The following is a 22,214-nucleotide window of genomic DNA, read 5'->3' as shown; positions in this document are numbered from 1 at the left end:
AGAATCTCTAAACAGAAATGAATTGTGCTCTTTCCTTCCAGCGAAGGGACTTGGCAGTAGTGAATCTGCATGTAATTGTCCTGGAACTTCTTCGTCCCTGGATATCACATTGTCCATCATTAGCCTTGAGCAATGGCTCATGTGTACCAAGTGGCCAGAAGCAATTTGTTAAACGGAATATTCTATGATTAAGTATGTACATACCTTATAGCAGCACCAGCGTTAGCGCTAAAGAAGGTAAATACAGGAGAGGTGATCACTTTGGAGGAAAAATAATTTATGGAAGACCTTGACCAGAAGTAACATGTCCAGTGACATTCACAATTACATATTTTTCTCTTTCATGGTTTTTCATTTAAGCAGAATAAAGCTTACACATATGTAGATGGTTGTCTTCTTTTCTGTGCCCGGTATCACAGTTCTGTTCAGTCCATGTTACTTCTTGGCTAAAAACCATAAAATCACTACCTTGCCAACCCTTCTCCCTCTACTCTCTTCCCTCTAAACCAGGGGTGTCCAGTCGTTTGGCTTCCCTGGGCCACTTTACAAGAAGAATTGTCTTGGGCCACACATAAAATACATTCAGAGCCATCCTGGGCTGCATACGGGCTGCGGGTTGGACAAGCTTCCTTAAAACCATCCCATTGGGGCTGGGAGTGGTGGCTCATGCCTGTAATCCCGGCACTTTGGGACGGTGAAGCTGGAGGATCACCTGAGGTCGGGGGTTCAAGACCAGCCTGACCAACATGGAGAAACTCCGTCTCTACTAAAAGTACAAAATTATCTGGAAGATAGCTTAGCTTTTTTTGTTTGTTTGAGATGGAGTCTCGCTCTATTGCCCAGGCTGGAGTGCAGTGGCATGATCTTAGCTCACTGCAACCTCCACCTCCCCAGTTCAAGTAATTCTCCTGCCTCAGCCTCCCGAGTAGCTGGGATTACAGATGTGTGCCACCATGCCTGGCTAATTTTTGTACTTTTAGTAGAGATGGGGTTTCAACATGTTGGCCAGGCTGGTCTCGAACTCCTGACCTCAAGTGATCTGCCCACCTCAGCCTCCCAGAGTGCTGGGATTACAGACGTGAGCCTCCATACCCAGCCTAAAAGCTATAAGCTGCTTAAGTGTTGGACCTTGATCTTATTTCTCCTTGATTACACAGTTACCACAAGCTGATCCTAAATTTTATATGAAAATTATGTGGGCCCAGAATAGCGAAAACAACCTTGAAAAGGAAGAATAAAGTTGGAAGACTCACAGTTTCTGATTTCAAACTTACTAGAAGCCTGCAGTCATCAAAACACTATGGTACTGGCATGAAGATAAACATAGAGATTAATGGATTAGAATTGAGAATCCAGAAATCCTCACATTTAGGGTCAATGGATTTTTGACAAGGGCGCCAAGACAATTCAATGGGGAAAGGGCAGTCTTTTCAACAAATGGTGCAGGGACATCTGGATATCCACATGCAAAAGAGTGAATTTGGACCCCTACCTCACACCATATTAAAAAAAATGAACTCAAAATGGATCAAAGCCCAAAGAAGAGCTAAAACTAGAAAACTGTTAGAAGAAAGCATAGGCAGAAATCTTTGTGATCTTCTATTGGAAAGTGATTTCTTAGATATAATGCTAAAAGCACAGGTGACAAAACAGAAAGTAGATAAATTGGACTTTATGAAACTTGAATACTTTTGTACCTCAAAGGACATTATCAAAAAAGTGAAAAGACAGCCCACCAAATGGGAGGGAATACTTGCAAATCCTGTATCTGATAAAGATCTAGTATTCATAATATGTAAAGAACTCTTGCAACTAAATATTAATAATGAAAAGACAAATAACCCAACTGAAAAATGGGCAAAGTATCTGAATAGACATTTCTCCAAAGAAGATATAAAAATTACCAGTAAGCACAACAACAAATGTTTAGCATCATTAGTCATTATGTAAATGCAAATGGAAACCACAATGAAATTTTACCTCACACCTACTAAGATGGCTACAATTAAAAGGGTGAAAAATAACAAGTGTTGAGGATATGGAAACATTGGGACCCTCATACATTGCTGGTAGGAATGTAGGATGGTGCTTTGGAAGACAGTCTGCTAGTTTCTTAAACAAGTAAACACATATAGTTACCATGTAACTCAGAGTTTCACTCCTAGGTATACACTCAAGAGAGATGAAAGATATCCACATATCTTTTCACATGTGAAAAACTTGCACGTGGATTTTCATAGCAGCATAATTCATAATAGCCAGAAAGTAGAAACAACCCAAATGTCCATCAGTGGATGAATGGATAAACAAAATATGATGATATATTCATACCATAGAATAGTATTCAGCAATTAAAGAATGAAGCACTAACATAGGCTACAAAATAGATGAACCTTGAAAACATCATGCAAAGTGAAAGATCAGTAACAAAAGCCTACATTTTATATGATTCTATTTCTATGAAATGCCTGGAGTGGAGAAATCTATAGAAGGTAGATTAGTGATTGCTTAGAATTAGGGTGGTGGGAGTTGGGGGGCAATGGGAAAGGGCTGCTAATGGGTGAAAGTTCATTTTGGGGTGATGAAATGTCCCACAATTGATTTTCATGACAGTCCACAGCTCTGAATATTATAAAAACCACTGAATTACATACCTTCAGAGGATGAATTATATTGTTTGTGTATTTATATCTCAAGCTGTTATTAGTGGAGGGGAGATTAGGAAAAAGTCTAATTTTGGGTCTCCTGGGGGCAGCAATAATGAAAAAAAATTGAGAAACACATATCATATTTTAGTAAGATAGAAGAAACGAGATTTATAGCCAGGTGTGGTGGCTCACACCTGTTAATTCCAGCACTTTAAGAGGCTGAGGCAGGCAGATCACCTGAGATCAGGAGTTCAAGACTGGCCAGTATGATGAAACCCCGTCTCTACTAAAAGTACAAAAATTGGCCGGGTGTTGTGGCACATGCCTGTAATCCCAGCTACTCAGGAGGTTGAGGCGGGAGAATCGCATGAACCCAGGAGGCAGAGATTGCAGCAAGCCGAGATTGCGCCACTGCACTCCAGCCTGCGTGACAGAGCGAGACTCCATCTCAAAAAAAATAAAAAATAAAAAAGAAGAAACTAGATTTAAAAGACCAGGACAACCACCTTCTCCTTTGATGCTATTTCATTCAGATATCAAAATAGTAGCAGAGACATTGTGCTGCCTCTGATACTCACTGGGTGTTGACTTTTAAAGTCATCTGCTCTAGAAGAAAACTCTCTTTATGAAAATGTAATTATTCAGATTCAGAAAGAACACAGTTTGTCCTGAGCACAATTTTTTATACATTTTTTTAAATTGAATTTACCCACTGCGATTTTTTTTTTAAGAACTTACTTCGAAATACCTTTCTGGTACTCTCTTTTCCCCATTTTCTCTCTTTCTGAGAGTAAAGAACAGTACTTACGGAATTGGCCTTGTCACTTGTTTTACATTTGTTCCCATTTTATTTAAATGTATACTTGTTTACTTAACAAGATCTAATTTTAGTGCATCTGTGATTTTTTAATGTCTTGATTATTTTTCTATAATGAAAGTAACTTATGCTCATAAAAAATTAAGTTTTTCAGGAAACTGAAATGTTTTCTGTCCTTCCACTTCCCCACAGACAGCTACTATTAACAGTTTTGCCATGTTTTTCTAGATATTTTTATCTCTGAATATACCAACTCGTAGATTTATTTTTGACAAAATTGTGTCGTACTACTAGCTCTTATAACTTCCTGTTTTCACTTACTGTCCCCCACTGCCAGCCAACCCTTGCTCCCCAAACCTTAACAGTGCACCTTTTCTATATATCCGTGGCCACTAAATTCGGATCTCCTTCATTCTTTGTGATGCCTGTTTATTACTCTATACATATTATCTATTCCTTATTAATAAACATTTAAGCCAATTTAAATGTTTATATCTTCTCAATTGTTGCTACAAGGAATAGTTATGTTTTGCACACTTGTGTATGTGTCTGTAGGATAAAGGCTGATAAATGGAACTGCTGGCTCACTCAATATCATGAAGTTATTAAAGTTTAAATGGATATTTCCAATTCCCCCCTGAAAGGAGTTCTACTTGCCCCCTGAAAGGAGTTTTCATTACTGAGCTATGATCTTAACCATATAGTTGATGCCCTGGCTTGACTATTCCGTTTCCAACCTGCAGGTAGGGACGGAGCCCCATCGACTCTGTTTCCAGGGACCTCTTAGGGCTGGCTCTGGAATTCTTGTCCTTGGCATGCTTCCCTCTCTGTGCAAGGGCCTAAGCACTGTCTCATCCATGTATCCATCTGTCTGCAGGACAGGTGTGGCCTCCAGGCACCATAGTAGACGAGTTGTCAGGTAAACGTGAGCTCTAGGCTGGGATGTCAACATGCAGACATGTGTGTTCTTTCCTGCATTTCTCAGGGGCAGTAGCAGCGGCACTGGGGGCTAAGCTCCCTGAGAATGAGGAAAATGCGAGGGAGATCTCTGAACACCTGAGACCTGCCTCCCTCCTCCCCTGTCTCTTCCCTGGGTAGGGGGCTGTTAGAAAGAGGGGAAAGGAAGGTATGCACATACTACATACTGGACACTTTAAATACATGATCTCATTTATCTCACAGAATTTCCGTAAAGGAGGTGATAATATTTTCATTTTAGGGTCTAGAAGACAGGCTCAGAGGGCAACATCCCCAGAGGACACCCCTAATAAAGAGCAACCTCAGGTCCTCTGAATCTGGAGCCCACTTATGGATCCCCTTGAAAAGCCAACCCCAAGGGCACCATCATGGGGGCTCCTATTAGAATGATGGTGAATGTGTCTGCTTCCAGCCCCACCCTCCACTGAACTCCAGACTCCTAGATCCAGCTGCCCTCTCAACAGCCCAACCTGGAGGGATCATGAGTATATTGATAACTTTGGTGGTTTCTTCTCTTTTCTTTTAGCATGGCAGAATATACGTAACGTTACATGTACCACCTTAACCATTTTAAGTGTACCGTTCAGTGGCATGAAGTATATTCCTATTTGTTGTGCAACCATCATCACCGTCTGTCTCCATGGCTCTTTTTATCTTGCAAAATGGAAACTCTGTGCCCATTAAACAATAACTCACCATCCTTCCCTCCTGAAAGTCCTGGCAACCACCATTCTACTTTCTGCCTCTGAATTTGACCACTCTAAGTGCCTCATATAAGTGACATCAAACAGTATTTGTTTTTTCTGCATGACTTATTTCACTTAGCATATATGCTAAAGGTTCATCCATGTTGTAGCATGTGTCAGAATTGCCTTCTTTATTATGGTTGAATAATATTTCATTGTATGGATATACCACAGTTTGCTTATGCATTCATCTGTCAGTGGATATTTGGGTTGCTTCCATGTTTAAGCTATTGTGAATAATGCTACTGTGAGCATAGGTGTACAAACATCTCTTTGAGACCCTGCTTTCAGTTATTTTGGGGACTCAGATATAGAATTGTTGGATTATCTGGTAATCCTACGTTTAATTTTTGGGGGAGCCACCGTATTGTTTTCCACAGTGGCTGCACCATTTTTCATTCCCATCAACAATGCACGAGGTTTCCGGTTTCTCCACATCCTCACCAATACCTGTTATTTTCTGTCTCTTTGATAGTAGCTATCCTCATGGGTATGAAGTGGCGTCTCATTGTGGTTTTGATTTGCATTTCTTTAATAAGTAGTCGTGTTGGGCACCTTTTTAATGTCCTTATTGGCCATTTATATATCCTCTTTGGAGAAATGTCTGTTCAATCCTTTGCCAACTTTTGAGTTAGGTTGTTTTAGTGGTTGCTGAGTTTTAGGAGTTCTCCATATACTCTGATATTCATTCCCTATCAGATATTTAATTTGAGAATATTTTCTCCCATTCTGTGGTTTGCACTTTTTTCTCTGTTGATAGTGTCTTTTGATGCACAAACGTTTTACATTTTCATGAGGTCCAATTTGTCTGTTCCCCCCCTCCTTTTTTTTTTTTGCCTGTAACAGTACATCAAATTTTATATTCAAAATGACCTTTTGATTTCTACCTGTAACCTATTTCTCTCCTAGTCTTTTCCCTGACAGTAAACAACATGACCAGCCTCCCAGTTGCTCAGATGTCTGGGAATTAATTTTGAGTCCTTCCTGTAACCAGTACAATGATGATTCCTGTCAGTTCTACCTCCTAAATATCTCTTAAATCCTTCTTGTTGAACCTCTAATTTTTATCTTATGTTAGGATATAGAAATACTGTTGATTTTTATATATTTACTTTGCATCCAAGCTAATTTCTCTTATTAGTGCTAAGAGTCTTTGATGTTTTGTTCTTTTATTTTGTTTTTTGTAGATTATTTGGGATTTTCTGTGGAGACAGTCTTCTGAGAATAGACTGATTTCTTTCTTTCTAATCTGTATGCCCTTTCCTTTCCTTCCTTCCCTTCCTTCCCTTCCTTCCTTCTCTTCCCTTCCCTTCCTTCCTTCCCTTCCTTCCCTTCCTTCCCTTCCTTCCCTTCCTTCCCTTCCTTCCCTTCCTTCCCTTCCTTCCCTTCCTTCCTTCTCTTCCCTTCCCTTCCTTCCTTCCCTTCCTTCCCTTCCTTCCCTTCCTTCCCTTCCTTCCCTTCCTTCCCTTCCTTCCCTTCCTTCCCTTCCTTCTCTTCCCTTCCCTTCCTTCCCTTCCTTCCTTCCCTTCCTTCCCTTCCTTCCCTTCCTTCCCTTCCTTCTCTTCCCTTCCCTTCCTTCCTTCCCTTCCTTCCCTTCCTTCCCTTCCTTCCCTTCCTTCCTTCTCTTCCCTTCCCTTCCTTCCTTCCCTTCCTTCCCTTCCTTCCCTTCCTTCCCTTCCTTCTCTTCCCTTCCCTTCCTTCCCTTCCTTCCTTCCCTTCCTTCCCTTCCTTCCCTTCCTTCCCTTCCTTCTCTTCCCTTCCCTTCCTTCCTTCCCTTCCTTCCCTTCCTTCCCTTCCTTCCTTCTCTTCCCTTCCCTTCCTTCCTTGCCTTCCTTCCCTTCCATCCTTCCTTCCTCCCTTCCTTCCCTTCCTTCCCCCCTTCTTTCCCTTCCTTCCCTTCCTTCCCTGACTGCCTGCCTGCCTGCCTATTGCACTGGCTAGGATTTCTAGTATGATGTTCAGTGAGAGTGTGAGAGCAGACTTCCTTGTCTTGTTCCTGATCTTGGAGGAAGGCAGTCGGTCTTTCACCATTACCTATGATCATAGCTATACTTGTTTACAGATGTCCTTTATCCAGTTAAGGATGTTTATTTCTCTTCCTAACTCACAAAGAGATTTTCTTAGACAACGTATTTTAAGGCTATTTGGAAAACAACCAAGATACTAATGTCTGCCTTAATGAATATGGACAAAAATAAATCATACCTCTCACAGTACCACTGATACAAATAAGAATTTTGTAATTATCGTTATAATGCTTTTTACCTCCTAGTTTTATTTTGACCAATTGCATTAAAAATTTTTTAAGTGTTTTAAACGCCTTACAGCTTTCTACACTGCTCTCGCCATTCCCACCCAGGGCTCCTCTCCATGGGGGTCAGGTGTGTGCTGACATTGGGGTCCCTGTACTCTTGGCACCCACTTCTCAGCAGATACCTCTTATCCACCTTGGAGACCCCAGAACAACCTTCTCTGCCCCTCTTCTGAGTCATGTCTTGCCATTTTTCAGAGTCTTCCCCCTTGTTTCCCTGCCTTTCTTCCTGTCCTTTATATACATTCTTTTTGTGAACATAGAACCCTGCGTGAGACAGGAAACTCATTGAAGCTCTGTGTCCTTGGGCAGGTTTCTGTTTTTTCTGTTCATGATGCTGGTGAGGTTGGCTTTGGGCTTTGGATTCTCATATATAATGGGACATTTTTGAGACAGAGTTTTGCTCTTGTCACCCAGGCTGGAATGCAATAGTGCGATATTGGCTCACTGCAACCTCTGCCTCCCGGGTTCAAGCAATTCTCCTGTCTCAGCCTCCTGAGTAGCTGGGATTACAGGCCCATGCCACCATGCCCAGCTAATTTTTGTATTTTTAGTAGAGATGGGGTTTTGTCATGTTAGCCAGGCTGGTCTCAAACTCCTGACCTCAAATGATCCTCCTGCCTCAGCCTCCCAAAGTCCTGGGAGTACAGGCATGAGCCACTGCACCCAGCCACAATGGGACTATTTTTCAGGAAGCTCTGCTAAGTTGTGCTATGATCTTTGTTAATACTAAGTTGTTGTTAATATCGTATGTAACCCTACAGAGATTCTGTTACATGCAAATGAGAGCTTGTTAAAGATCATGCAAATGTTGGCATTCAACTTGGCTTTTTGTAATCTAGGATTTGCTCTTTTATTTCCAAATTCTTAACTAAAAACTATTTCTGTCCCTGGGGAAGATTTTCATTCCTTCTGAAACGATTTACTGGTTGTTACGCACACACAGTGGGTCGCTGATAAAAATGGAAGAATTTATTACATTTAGGGGGATGGGATGTGGAAAGCAGACAGCTGACAGCTTTGCATTCTTGTTTGTACCAGACTCTAGACATCATTATCTTAGTAGGAATTCTTACAGCCATTCCTGAGGTATGGGAATTATCATCCCCATTTCATACACGATGAAACCAAGACTCAGAGGAACCAAGGGACTTACCTAAGGCCATGCAGCTTGTAAGGGGCAAGAGACCAACCCCAGGGCACACTCACTCCACCTCAGTACCTGTGACTCCATGCAAGAGGTATAGAAAGTGTTGGAAAAGCTACACAAGAATGAGGCTCATCTTTTTTTTTTTTTCCAACAATAAATAAATAAATAATTTTTTTGAGACAGAATCTCACTCTGTTGCCCAGGCTGGAGTGCAGTGGCACGGTCTCAGCTCACTGCAACCTCTGCCTCCCGGGTTCAAGCGATTCTCCTGCCTCAGCCTCCCGAGTAGCTGGGACAACAGGTGTATGCCACCATGCTTGGCTAATTTTTCTATTTTTAGCAGAGTTGGGGTTTCACCATGTTGGCCAGGTTGGTGTTGAACTCTTGACCTCAAGTTGTCTGCCCGCCTAGGCCTCCCAAAGTGCTGGGATTATAGGCATGCATCAGTACGCCCTGCCAAGAGGCTCATTTTTGCTGAAGGAAATTTATGGAAGATGAGCTGCATTTTTTTTTTAACAGATTACTGGGGGATATTGGTGGTTTCCCCAAAAGCAGCATCCCTCTTTGTTTGGAAACACACATCACATTACTGTGTGTAATTCCCAGCTCTTCCTTGTTGGTTGCTTCCTAGACAAGGTTTCCTTCCCAAGTCAGCCTTTCTTTTGAACTGCCCCTTCTTAACTTTTCTGTTTATGTTCATTAGGGATTCGGACATTTTTCCATACCTGCCTCAGTTAGCATGTGAGGGGCCATGCTTAATGACTTTGAAAATCAAGAACAGGAGATGCTCTACACCCCAGTGTATTATAAAGTCCTCATCCTGTGTCTCAGGGCAGCCAGGAGAAGTCATCCTGAGAGCAACGACCTTAGTTTGTGACCAGGACACTGTAGACAGCACCTTGAGCTAGACCACCAAGTTCAAATCCCCACTCCTCCACTGGGTGTCCAGAGGAAGCAAGTCGGTGCACACACAGCTCTGAGAACAGTGCCTGGCCTGTAGGAAGTGCTAAGAAGTATTGTCAGTGATTGAATATCCCAAAATCCCCAAGTCAGTGTGAACAGAAAGAAGAAGAAGTGAGAGGGGCGGCTTTGAGGTCTTTGAGAAAATCCGGTGAGGAAAGTGGTAATGAATCAGCCTTGGACCACAAGGGTCGCTTTGAGAGAGTTTGTTGTGTTCAAAGCTACAAAGGACTTGTCTTTCCTAAACTGGCATGGGAAAAGAACCAGACACTGGAGTCTTAGAGAGGATCATGTAAGTCAGCACAGATGCCTGCAGTCCGGGTTCGGCTAAAGAAGCAATGTCAATCAATGGCACCTTCGATGCAGACGGTAGGTGAATGAACCCCCAGCACCCCTGAGAGAGAGGCCTCCTGGTTTCTGGTGCAGGCAGAACCTGCTTCTCCCTAAGGCTCCCTCCACTAGGCTTCAGGCCGTGCAGCCACCTCTCACCTCTGGACACCAGTGGAATGGGCTCGGGAAAGGCTGGCTGACCCCTGCAGCAGGAGTTGGGGTCTGAAGCCCAATCTGCTCAGCCTCCTGTGGAAGCAGGTCGTGCCTGCTCCAGGGACCGAGAGTCCTCTCTTCCAGGGATGCTAGGGGTTTGTCTGCAGTCCACATTGGCCTCATGGCTGGTCTGAGTTGATCCAGGCTGGCCCTGGGGCTGCCAGTCCAAACATTCATTCCAGCCACCTGGCTGGCTTCCTCAATCTTCTTTAAGCCCTAGAACCATGGAGTCAAAATCTTTGAGTTTTTTTTTTCGGTGAAAATTATACATAAGCTTGGGAAAAGGGAGGAAGTGAAAGAAGGAAGGGAGGAAGGAAAGAAGGAAGGGAGAAAGGAAAGGAAGGAAGGGAGAGAGGCAGGGAAAGAAAGAAAGTATTTAGGTTGGTGCAAAAGTAATTGCAATTTTTGCCATTACTTTCAGTGGCAAAAACTGCAATTACTTTTGCACCAACCTAATATAAAGGGTTTTAAACCAAGTATAAGGCTCCCTCCCTCTCTGCTTCTGTTTCCTGGATTTAACCAGAGTTAACAGTTTTCTTTGAATCTTGGGGGACATTTTATCCATAATACATGAATACATGTGAGGCTTTTAAAAATTTGTGTGTGATTTTATTCCTCTGTGCCTTATATTATTAACTTACTATATATTAAGGATTTTCTCATAGCATTAATATAGATCGCCTGTTTCTTATCTTGATATTTATTTATTTCATTAGGGTTAAATATAAAACTATTTCAGTGAGATATTGAAATTCTGAACTCTTATACATCTAACAATGTAACTAAAAGTAAATGACGTGAACGTTGGCAGAATTACAGAAAGAGATAGATCAATCCACAGGTACAGCGACAATTTAACCAAGTCTCTCAGAAACAAATATACATCAACAGGCCGAAAGAAAAGGATAATGACACAGAAAATTTGAACCACACCATTAATGAGTTTGATTGAGTAGAAATATGAAGAACTTGGTATTCAACAGTGAAAGAACGCATGTTCTGCCCGGCGCGGTGGCTTACGCCTGTAATCCCAACACTTTGGGAGGCTAAGGCAGAGATTCGCTCTTGTTGCCCAGGCTGGAGTGCAATGGTGTGATCTTGGCTCACTGCAATCTCCGCCTCCCAAGTTCAAGCGATTCTCCTGCCTCACCCTGCCGAGTAGCTGGGATTACAGGTGCCTGTGCGCATGCCCAGCTAATTTTTGTATTTTTAGTAGAGACGGGGACATGTTGTCCAGGCTGGTCTCGAACTCCTGACCTCAGGTGATCCACGTGCCTCGGCCTCCCTAAGTGCTGGGATTACAGGCATGAGCCACCACGCCCAGCCTAATTTTCTTTTTTATGAAGACAGGGTCTCACTGTAGTGCCCAGGTTTGTCTCAGAATTCCTGGGCTCAAGTGATCCCTCCCACCTCAAGCCTCCCCAAGTGTTGGTATTACAGGTGTGAGCCACTGTACCCAGTCCACTAATATTTAATCTCAGGATTGACTTCACACCATCACTCAGCAACATAGGGCAGGGGGCCATGTAGTCATGGAATTTCTAAGGTGTCCTGGGGAAGGATGGGCAGAGGCCCCCGTCGGACTTATTGGTTTGCTTTTAGCACGTGACTGCATTTTGCAGTTTCCATGTGCTAGGTCGAGTGGATTTCCAGATTACTCTTTTTTTTAATTTTATGTTAGTAAGTACTTAAGTTAGTTATTTCAAGTGAATAAGCCCCTGGCTTTCTCAGGACGTGACCCTCACTCTTCCAGGGAAGCCGTGGCGGACGGAGCAGACGGAGGACCTGAAGCGAGTGCTTAGGGCGGTGGACAGGGCAATCCCACTGGTCCTCGTCAGCGGCAACCACGACATCGGCAACGCCCCCACGGCCGAGACCGTCGAGGAGTTCTGCCGGACTTGGGGAGATGACTACTTCAGCTTCTGGGTCGGGGGCGTCCTGTTCCTGGTCCTCAACTCCCAGTTCTACGAGAACCCCTCCAAGTGCCCCAGCCTGAAGCAGGCGCAGGACCAGTGGCTGGACGAGCAGCTGAGCATCGCGAGGCAGCGGCACTGCCAGCACGCCATCGTCTTCCAGCACATCCCGCTGTTCCTGGAGAGCATCGACGAGGACGACGACTACTACTTCAACCTCAGCAAGTCCACTCGGAAGAAGTTGGCAGACAAGTTCATCCACGCAGGTAGAGGCCCCGGGCCACGGGTTTCAGGGAGGAAGGGCAAGTCTAGAGAGGGCATTTCCAGATCTTTCTCCCGTCTCTCTGCAATGTGGCAAAAAGGGAGAGAGGACTAGGCCGGGAGTTCTGATCCCAGCTCTTGGACTTGCAGACTGCATGGCTGGCTACCTAATCCTCCTGCGCCTCAGTTTCCTCGTCTATAAAACAGGAATAGTAATAGTAGCCTTATTGCAGGATGTCTATAAAACAGGAATAGTAATAGTAGCCTTATTGCAGGATGGTGTCAAGGATTAAATGAGAAAGGCCTCCAAGACATGGAGAACAGCCCCTAGCCTAAGTATTCAGTGTGCCATAGCTGCTCACAGTTGAAGATTGGGGTTCTGGAAGTGGCAGGAGGGGTTTATTGGGGGAAGGAGACTGGGTACTGCAGGTGGGTGTGAATGTGGCTTGCATGTGCCTTGGGAGAAGGCAAGATGCCAGGGACATCTGCTTTCACTTATCTGGGAAGCAGGCATCTTGCTCAAGGGCAGACGATCTTTAAGAGTCAAGCTGCCCTCCAGTATTCATCAGCTGTGACTCAGGAAATCCTGGGATGTGGCTTTAGTGGACAGTTCCTGGGGCCTGATCAGTTTTCTTCTGCCAAGGTGGATTAAGTTCTCCTCCAGAATCAGGAGAGAGTAACGGATTTAGTCCCATCTTTTGCTGCCAGTCATATATGTGACAGACACGTGCACGCACAGAATGAAGACCCTCCATTTCTGGAGGTCACACCTCAATTTCTGATGGCACTCTAAGGCACTAGCCCACCCACCTCCTTTATCTTTCTGGTAGCACCTGCCATGGGCCTTTCAAGAGAAACAGTCTGTTCTAGGCAGATTCCCTGGGTTACCAGTGATTTGGCAAATTCCAGTTTTGACAACTGTTGTGTCTCTTCTCTTTGTCCTCATTCTTCCTTTCACCAGGGCTTACTTTTTTTTTTTTTTTTTTTTTTTTTTGACAAAGTCTTGTTCTGTTGCCCAGGCTGGAGTGCAGTGGCAAAATCTCGGCTCACTGCAACCTCTGCCTCCCAGGTTCAAGTGATTCTCATGCCTCAGCCTCCTAAGTAGCTGGGATTACAAACGCTGACCACCACGCTTGGCTAATTTTTGTACTTCTAGTAGAGATGGGGTTTCACCATGTTGGCCAGGCTGGTTCCAAACTCCTGACCCAAAGTGATTCACCCACCTGGGCTTCCCAAGGCCACGGGACCTGATCAGTTTTCCTCTGGCGAGGTGGATTAAGTTCTCCTCCAGAATCAGGAGAGAGTAACGGATTTTAGTCCCATCTGGGAATACAGTGCTGGGATTACAGGTGTGAGCCACCCCACCCAGCCGAACATTCTGTATTTTCAAGACATTTTGCAACAAGCTCACATAATTGGAGATGTTTTCCAGATGTTCCATGGAGATAAAGTTAGAAAACTTCTATTAAGGCCTTTGAAATTTCATGCCATGCTTGAGTTGGTGCAGAAAACTGTCTTGATGACAAGGAAACAAAGCGTCAAGGTGGCATGAGCACCACCATGGAGACTATTCTGTAATGGAGAATAAAGCCAGAGAGAACATTTAATGCCATTGAAGTGATTCCTCTCATATCCAATGGTATTTCTTTTTTTTTTTTTTTGAGACGGAGTCCCGCTCTTGTCACCCAGGCTGGAGTGCAGTGGCACGATCTCGGCTCACTGCAACCTCTGTCTCCTGGGTTAAAGCAATTTTTCTGCCTCAGACTGCTGAGTACCTGGGATTACAGGCGCCCATCACCATGTCCAGCTAATTTTTGTGTTTTTAGTAGAGACAGTTTGGCCAGGTTCAGTTTCACCATGTTGGCCAGGCTGGTCTCGAAACTTCTGATGTCAGGTGATCCACCCACCTCGGCCTCCCAAAGTGCTGGGATTACAGGTGTGAGCCACTGCAGCCGGCCAGATCTAATGTTAGATGATGTAAAGCCCATGACTGCCCTGAGTTCTTCGTTCTTGTTCTTGTTGACCACATTCCTGAGTGGTATGTAGTTCTGTGGTTTTCCCATTGTAGGACAGAGCACCCCCAGATACTGAGAAGACTCAGAGTTCTAATTTTTTCTATTGATTGATTGATTGACTGAGAGTCTTGCTTTGTCACCCAGGCTGGCGTGCAGTGGCGTGATCATGGCTCACTGCAGCCTCGACCTCCTAGGCTTAAACAATCTTCCCACCTCTACCTTCTGAGAAACTGGGACTATAGGCACACACCACCATGCCCAGCTAATTTTTTAAATTATTTGTAGAAACGGGGTCTGACTGTGTTGCACCTCACTGGGCTTTAACTCCTGGCCTCAAATGATCCCCCTGCCTTGGCCCCCCAAAGAGTTTAAATTACAGGTGTGAGCTCTAACAGGGCACCCTTGGGAGAAGCCTGTTGACCACCCACCAAGGGCCCTACAGGGTGGCATCATATCCATGATGCCCCAGCCCCCTGCCCACTCAGATCTGCAACCCCTCAAGCACAGGAAGCAGAGTTGCTGGCAAACCAAGAGCTGGTCTGTGTCTCCAATTATCCCAGCTCCCAGAGACTGACAGCTACAACCAGAATGGCAGTTGATTAATTTAGAGCAAGACCGCAGCCCTGGCCTCCACCCCAGCGGTGCTTTCTCTTCCCGTAGGCAGAGCTACATGGGAAGCCCAATTATAATCAGGAGGCTGCTTGGTAGGCATGAGAAAACAGGGGGGTTAGCTTCCTTATTCCACTCTCAGTGACATCAGGCGCTGGAATCCAATGGCTCCATCTCCGGAGGAGCTCGCTAGCTGAAGGCACTTGGTTATTTCATGTCCCTTTAATTCTACCTCCTTCCTGTCTCTGTAGCCTTTCCACTGTCTCATCTGGGTCCTAGCAGCAGCTCTGCACTGTGCTCCCCACTCTGCTCTTACCCATTCTAGTTCATTCGGCACCTAACAGCAAGATGGGTGTGTAACTGACTGCAAAGCGTGAGGCTTCCCTCCACCCCCAGGTCCAGCCCAGCTCTTCACTGCTGGGCCCTTCTCAGTCACATCTAACTTCCCCTCCAGCCTCTTCTGGTTCACCTGCCTAGGCCCACTCAACAATTTTTTGTTTGCTGAGACATTCTCACTCTGTCACCCAGGCTGTAGTGCAGTGGCATGATCTCGGGTCACTACCACCTACTCCACCTCCCAAGTTCAAGTGATTTTCCTGCCTCAGCCTCCCGAGTAACTGGGATCACCGGTGCACACCACCATGCCTGGCTAATTTTTGCATTTTTAGTAGAGATGGGGTTTCACCATGTTGGCCAGGATGGTCTTGGAACTCCTGACTGACCTCAAGTGATCTGCCCGCCTCAGCCTCCCAAAGTGCTGGAATTACAGGTGTGAGCCACCGTGCCCAGCCTCAACATTTTTTTTTTTCTTGAGATGGAGTCTTACTATGTCACTCAGGCTGGAGTGCAGTGATGTGATCATAGCTCACTGCAGCCCCGGATTCCTGGGCTCAAGTGATCCTCCCACCTCAGCCCCCTAAGTAGCTGGGACTACAGGGGAGCGCCACGATGCCTGGCTAATTTTTTTATTTTTTGCAGAGATGGAGGTCTCACTGTGTTGCCCAGGCTGATATCAAATTCCTGGCCTCAAGTGACCCTCCCGCCTGGGTATCCCAAAGTGCTAGGATTACAGGCATGAGACACCACATCCCGCCTCCCACTCAACTTTGACATCTTCTGTATAAGGCTCTCCCCTCCTCCCCACCCCAGGTTCTTCAGCTTCTCTTATCCCAGCACTTGTCAAGTGGATTTGCAAGTGTTGACTCGTCTGAATCCCCGCTAAACTCTCAGCTCCCTGAGGGCAGGGACAGGGTCATATTCAGCTATGCAGTTGGGAGACCTGGCTCAGATATTAGCTCATAATAAATGTTTTATCAGTATTTGTGGAATGAATGAATGAAAGTCTTTGGGCCAGGTGTGGTAGTTCACACCTGTAATCCTAGCACTTTGGGAGGCCAAGGCAGGTGGATCACCTGAAGTCAGGAGTTCAAGACCAGCTTGGCCAGCAGGGCGAAACCCTGTCTCTACTGAAAAATGCAATAATTAACCAGGCCTGGTGGTGCCCACCTGTAATCCCAGCTACTGCGGAGGCTGAGGCAGGAGAATTGCTTGTACCTGGGAGGTGGAGATTGCAATGAGCCGAGATCATGCCACTGCACTCCAGCTTGGGCAACAGAGCATGTTCAGACCTCTGTGTTCAACATGTGGCCTCTGTGGCCTTCGGTCTTAGGGAAGCCACTTGTGCCTCTCTCTGCTCTGGTCCCCAGGCTGGCTCTCCAAAGTCACTCAGCAGTCTTTCTCTTCCTAAGCACCCCCTCTCACTGCTTCCTCCAGGCACCACCTGCAGGTATACAGAGGCACCTACCTCTTCTTGGCCACTGGCCTAAGGGTCTTCACCTAAACCTGCTTCACAGAGAAGGCCAGAGAGATGAGAGCCCTTCCCGAAATTCCCTGTCAGTTTCCATGGCCTGCCAAACCAGGCCCTTTGCTGAATGACCTTCCAAACACAGAACAAATCTTAGGCAACATCAGAAGGAGATATGAGTCGGATGTGGAGGCTCTCTGCTGCAGGCAGAGAGACTTGCTGGGCTTGGAAGCTCAGGTAGGTGGGCGCTCTTGGCTGTACGCATCCATGACTCAGTTATGCAGAAAGCGGCTCAGGTCACAACAACATAATTGGAACTCATTTTGGAGAGCCAGAAGTTCAAGTGATATTTTGTAAAATTCATTAACTTAAAGGCTGGGATAAAATTGGGGGTGACGATGGCAGCTGGTATTTAATATTGCCTTTGTTTTTTTCCCCCCATGGCAATATTATTCCCTACTACTGTCTCAGTCTCATTTATCTCCTTGTGCTGAAATGCCAGTACTCAAAAATATGTCAGAAGCTCATCAGAATATCAGGGTAGCTTTTAATTATGGTAATTGTGTTGTTATAAAATATCCTTTTAAAGAGCACATCTCTCCCCAAACCACCGTGGAGGTAAAACCCAGCTTCCTTCCAGCAAGCTTGATGAATAATTCTGAATCATTGTGTGGGATGAATAAATGATTTAATAATGAGCATCAACAATCATCTCTCATTGTTGCATTAATTTTTAAAAATGGGATGAGATAAACGAGGAGGAGGGTGTCACTGTGCAGTGGACCACCGGGAGCGGAGGGGTGTGCTGTGTGAATCGAAGCCTGCCAGCCTCCAAGCTCAGGTTTCCCTAGAAACAGATGCATCCTGTTTCTACTTTTGAAGCTCAGTGAAAAACCCTCTTTGTATGATACAAAAACGTTGTCAATAGCCGGTACAAATAAACAGTTATCAGGGCAGGACAGATATACCGGTGTGAAGCAGCACCTGTTATTTTCTGTCTTCATTTCACCTGCGTGAGGATAATCAATTTCATCACATCCAAGGGATGTAGAAATTGGTTTTCCCCTTAATTCACCTGATACCTAGTTGGAGTAGCAAAGACAGATAGTAGATAATGAAATTTTGGTTGAACCTAGACATTTTCTCGGTCCTTAATGCCTCTTTCAGCAGAGGGTTAATATATGACCCATTTAATATTGATTCCAATTTAGAAACTCAATCTTAAAAAACAAAAGCTAGATTTTTAACTGACCATGTTTCCCTTGATGTCTCGATACCTTTTCTTTTTTTCCATTCTCCGCAGAGAGATTAGAACTGTGTGTTAGAGAGCCCAGAGCAAATTTGGCAATTATGAAAAATTCCAATAAGTTGATCTTCCCTGCAAAAGTTAATGAGTCATTTCACAGAATTAGAGTTTCATTTCTAGTATTTATGCTTTTTTAGAAAATGAGAGAGAGAGAAGATAAATCTTAGTCCATGGTTATAGTTTTAAGATTTCAAAGTTTTGGCCAGGTGCAGTGGCTCACACCTGTAATCCCGGCACTTTGGGAGGCCGAGGTGGGTGGATCACTTGAAGTCAGGAATTCAAGACCAACCTGGGCAACATGGTGAAACTCCATCTCTACTAAAATATAGAAATTAGCCGGGCATGGTGGCAGGCACCTGTAGTCCCAGCTACTTGGGAGGCTGAGGCAGAAGAATCGCTTGAACCCTGGAGGCGGAGGTTGCAGTGAGCCAAGATTACGCCACTGCATGCCAATCTGGGCAACAGAGCAAGACTGTGTCTCCAAAATAAATTTTAAAAATTCAAAATTTTAAAGAACAAAAAGGTCAGGTTCCCAGGATTTACTTTATAGGAAGATAAAACATCAAATCCTGCTCTGACATCCTTTGCGCTGTATTGCAGTCACTGTTTAGATCCTGATTCCTCCAGGAAACAGAAGCCCAGCCTTATTCACCTCTGTAAGGCCAGCCCCTAGCTGAGACTGTCATATAGTAGCCCCCCAATAGGTAAATAGTGGTCAATGGAATTGAATTAAGCGTGATTCAAGTCTACTTATCAGCAGGTAATATCCGTATCACTTGTGAGTTGGTTTTCATGAACTGACTTTTTTTTTGTAGGGGTTGGGGTCAGAGTCTCACTCTGTCACCCAGGCTGGAGTGCAGTGGTGCCATCTCGACCCACTGCAACTTCCGCCTCCCAGGTTCAAGCAATTCTCCTGACTCAGCCTCCCAAGTAGCTGGGATTACAGGCACACGCCACCACATCTGGCTAATTTTTGTATTTTTAGAAGAGACAGTTTCACTGTATTGGCCAGGCTGGTCGCAAACTCCTGACCTCAAGTGATCCGCTCACCTTGGCCTCCCAAAGTGCTAAGATTACAGGCATGAGCCACCGCACCCAGCCCACAAGCTGACTTTTGTATGGGAAATGCTTTGCCTAGAGGGGTCAATAGAACTTTTCTGTAAAGGGTCAGATAGTAAATATTTTGGGCTTTGTGGCTCTATGGTCTCTGTAGCAACTGCTCAACTCTGCCTTCATAACAAGAGAGCAGCCACAGACAGTGCAGTGTTCCAATAAAACTTTATTTACAGAAACAGGTGGTAGGCCTGCCGGTGATAATTTTCCAACTCTTGGCTTAGAGAAATGTTCCCATTACGGGGTGACGCTCTTGCTCTCCCCAGAACCTTGTCCACATTCTGTATGTGTCTTAAGTTTAGGATGCATCTGACGACCCCATTGTAACAACTGCCTGACTGACAGAAGGGTCTGCCCAGAACAAGCCTCCTGAAGGTTTTCAGTGGAGGGCGTGCCTGGGTGAGGCACATGTTCCCCTGAAGACCAGGATGTGATTTGGGAATGGAGTGCAGAGAAGAGGGTCCATGGTGCATGTAAGATGTCTAATAATTGGGTGATCAGCTTCACATGTATTAGAAAAAATAGAACTAGCTTATCAATTTAAAGAAAATGATTTAATTATCACCTGAGCTCAGGAGTTTGAGACCAGCCTGGCCAACATGGAGAAACCCCATCTCTACTAAAACTACAAAAATTAGCCAAGCGTGATGGCACACACTTGTAGCCCTAGCTACTTGGGAGGCTAAGGCAGGACATTGGCTTGAACCTGGGAGGCAGAGGTTACAGTGAGCTGAGATTGCGCCACTGCACTCCAATCTGGGCAACAGAGCAAGACTCTGACTCAAAAAATAAAAAATAAAAATAAAGAAAGAAAATGATTCAGTAAATAGTAGTATGAGTACTGTGCAGATAAGGCAAAACTTGGAGGTTTGTACAGGGGGAATTAGTGTCTGGGCTGGTGGGCAGGGGGTCCTATAACATGGCAGGTGAACAGACAGGATTTGGCTTCTTAAGTTGGTTGGGATAAGCCACTAAACATTTCTCTGCCTTAGTTTTCCCACTTGTAAAAAGAGGGTACTCACCCCAACCTTGTCGAGTTGGTGTATCCCTTAAGAAGAGTCATATATAAAATCAAAAAGACAAGTCAGGCCAGGCGCAGTGGCTCACACCTGTAATCCCAGCGCTTTGGCAGGCTGAGGCAGTTGGATCACCTGAGGTCAGGAGTTCGAGACCAGCCTGGCCAACATGGTGAAACCCCATCTCTACTAAAAATACAAAAAATTAGCGGAGCGTGGTGGTGAGTGCCTGTAATCCCAGCTACTGGGGAGGCTGAGGCACGAGAATTACTTGAACCTGGGAAGGCAGAGGTTGCAGTGAGCCAAGATCACGCCACTGCATTCCACCCTGGGCGACTGAGTGACACTCCATCTCAAAAAAAAAAAAGAAAGAAAGAAGGAAAGTCACTTAGCACCATGTCTGGCTCATAGTGAGCACTCACTAAGGGCGTGTTTGTTGTTCTGTATGATCCTGAACCGTTTGGGGACCCCACAGCAGGCAAATGTGCTTTATCCATTAGCTAGACCGGCATGCTTCTCACCCATGGGGTGCTGGCATCCTTCTTGCGGGCGTTCGTGAGAATCTCCAGGACAGGCGGGCCTGGTTTGGGGACATGCCTGCTGCCTGCTGATATAGCTGTGTAGATTTGAAAGGGAAATAATGATCAACTCTGTTCAAAATGCAAACTATAGGAAGTAAAGCTAGACAAAATTCTCTTGGCTCCTGGGATACGCGGGGAGACAGATGATTACAGCCAGTCTGAGAGTTTTCAGGGTAGATGAGGAATGCATGCTACTTTTAATTTTAACAAAAGGGGGTACTGGTTTAAAAGGATGGTAGTCGCTGAAGTAGATGAAAAATTCTTACAGAATTTAGTGATAAAATTTGATCCTTTGTTTATTTTTTAAAGCACACACCTGTTTCAAAAGAAAAAACCTGAGACAAATTAAAGTTCACAGTTTAGTTGAGCAAAGAATGATTCGTAAATCAGGCAGACCCTGAACCAGAATAGAGGCTCAGAAAGACTCGAGCACAGCCAAATGGTGAGAGATTTGTGGGCAGAAAAAGGAAAGTGGAAAGTGAGGTACAAAAACAGCCAGATTGGTTACAGCTCAGCATTTGCCTTATTTGAACACAGTTTGAACAGTTGACTGTCTGTGATTGGCCAAAACCGGAGATTGGCAAGAGTATGTTCTATTCTGTTTACACATCCAGTTCACTGTGTATACAGAGAAACCTTTGGCTGAAATTAAAATGTATAAAGAAGGCTGGGCATGGTGGCTCACACCTGTAATCCCAGCACTTTGGGAGGCCGAAGTAGGAGGATCACTTGATCCTAAGAGTTCGAGACTAGCCCAGGCAACATAGTGAGACTCTGTCTTTGCGAAAAGGATTTTTTTTTTTTAACTAACCAGGCATAATGGTATGCACCTGTGGTCTCAGCTACTCAGAAGGCTGAGGTGGGAGGATCGCTTGAGCCCCGGAAGCCAAGTCTGCAGTGAGCTATGATTGCACCACTGTACTCCATCCTGGGCAACAGAGCAAGACCCTGTCTCAAAAAAATAAGTAAATAAAAATAAAATATGTAAGGAGGCAGCTTGAGCCTCAACTTAATTTAACATACCTCACCAATTAAGTGTTAGTAAACACACCTTTGAATGTATAATTTCATAGTCAGATTTTTTTCCAAATGCAGCAAACCTGTCCACAGGGCAGTGACAATCATGTTACAGTGCCCTCCCATTTAAAATGAAATTTTTAGGCTGAGTGTGGTGGCTCATGCCTGTAATACCAGTCCTTTGGGAGGGCGAGGTGGGTGGATCACCTGAGGTCAGGAGTTCAAGACCAGCCTGGCCAACATGGTGAAACCCTGTCTCTACTAAAAATATAAAAATTAGTAGGGTGTGGTGGCACACACCTGTAATCACAGCTACTCCAGAGGCTGAAGCAGGAGAATCGCTTGAAGCTGGGAGGCGGAGGTTGCAGTGAACAGGGATCGTGCCACTGCACTCTAGCCTGGGTAATGACAGCAAAACTCCATCTC

The 22,214-nt window shown here is 44.9% G+C and overlaps 1 protein-coding gene across 2 annotated transcripts in view; it reads left to right on the top strand.

Annotated features, from left to right (window-relative positions):
• CPPED1 (calcineurin like phosphoesterase domain containing 1) overlaps positions 1–22,214 on the top strand; it is a 142,161-nt gene that overhangs the window by 87,412 nt on the left and 32,535 nt on the right. Inside the window, exon 3 of one of the 2 annotated variants that reach the window (XM_523300.7) lies at positions 11,907–12,332. The exons of the other annotated variant lie outside the window; for it this stretch is intronic. Within the exon in view, the coding sequence (XP_523300.2) occupies positions 11,907–12,332 (426 nt within the window). The remainder of the gene's footprint in view (positions 1–11,906; positions 12,333–22,214) is intronic. 2 annotated transcript variants of the gene reach the window in all.

This window comes from Pan troglodytes, chromosome 18, assembly GCF_028858775.2.
Source record: "Pan troglodytes isolate AG18354 chromosome 18, NHGRI_mPanTro3-v2.0_pri, whole genome shotgun sequence".
Classification (NCBI taxonomy): domain Eukaryota; kingdom Metazoa; phylum Chordata; class Mammalia; order Primates; family Hominidae; genus Pan; species Pan troglodytes.
Note: the sequence above shows the minus strand (reverse complement) of the source record. Positions and strands in the feature narration are given on the sequence as shown.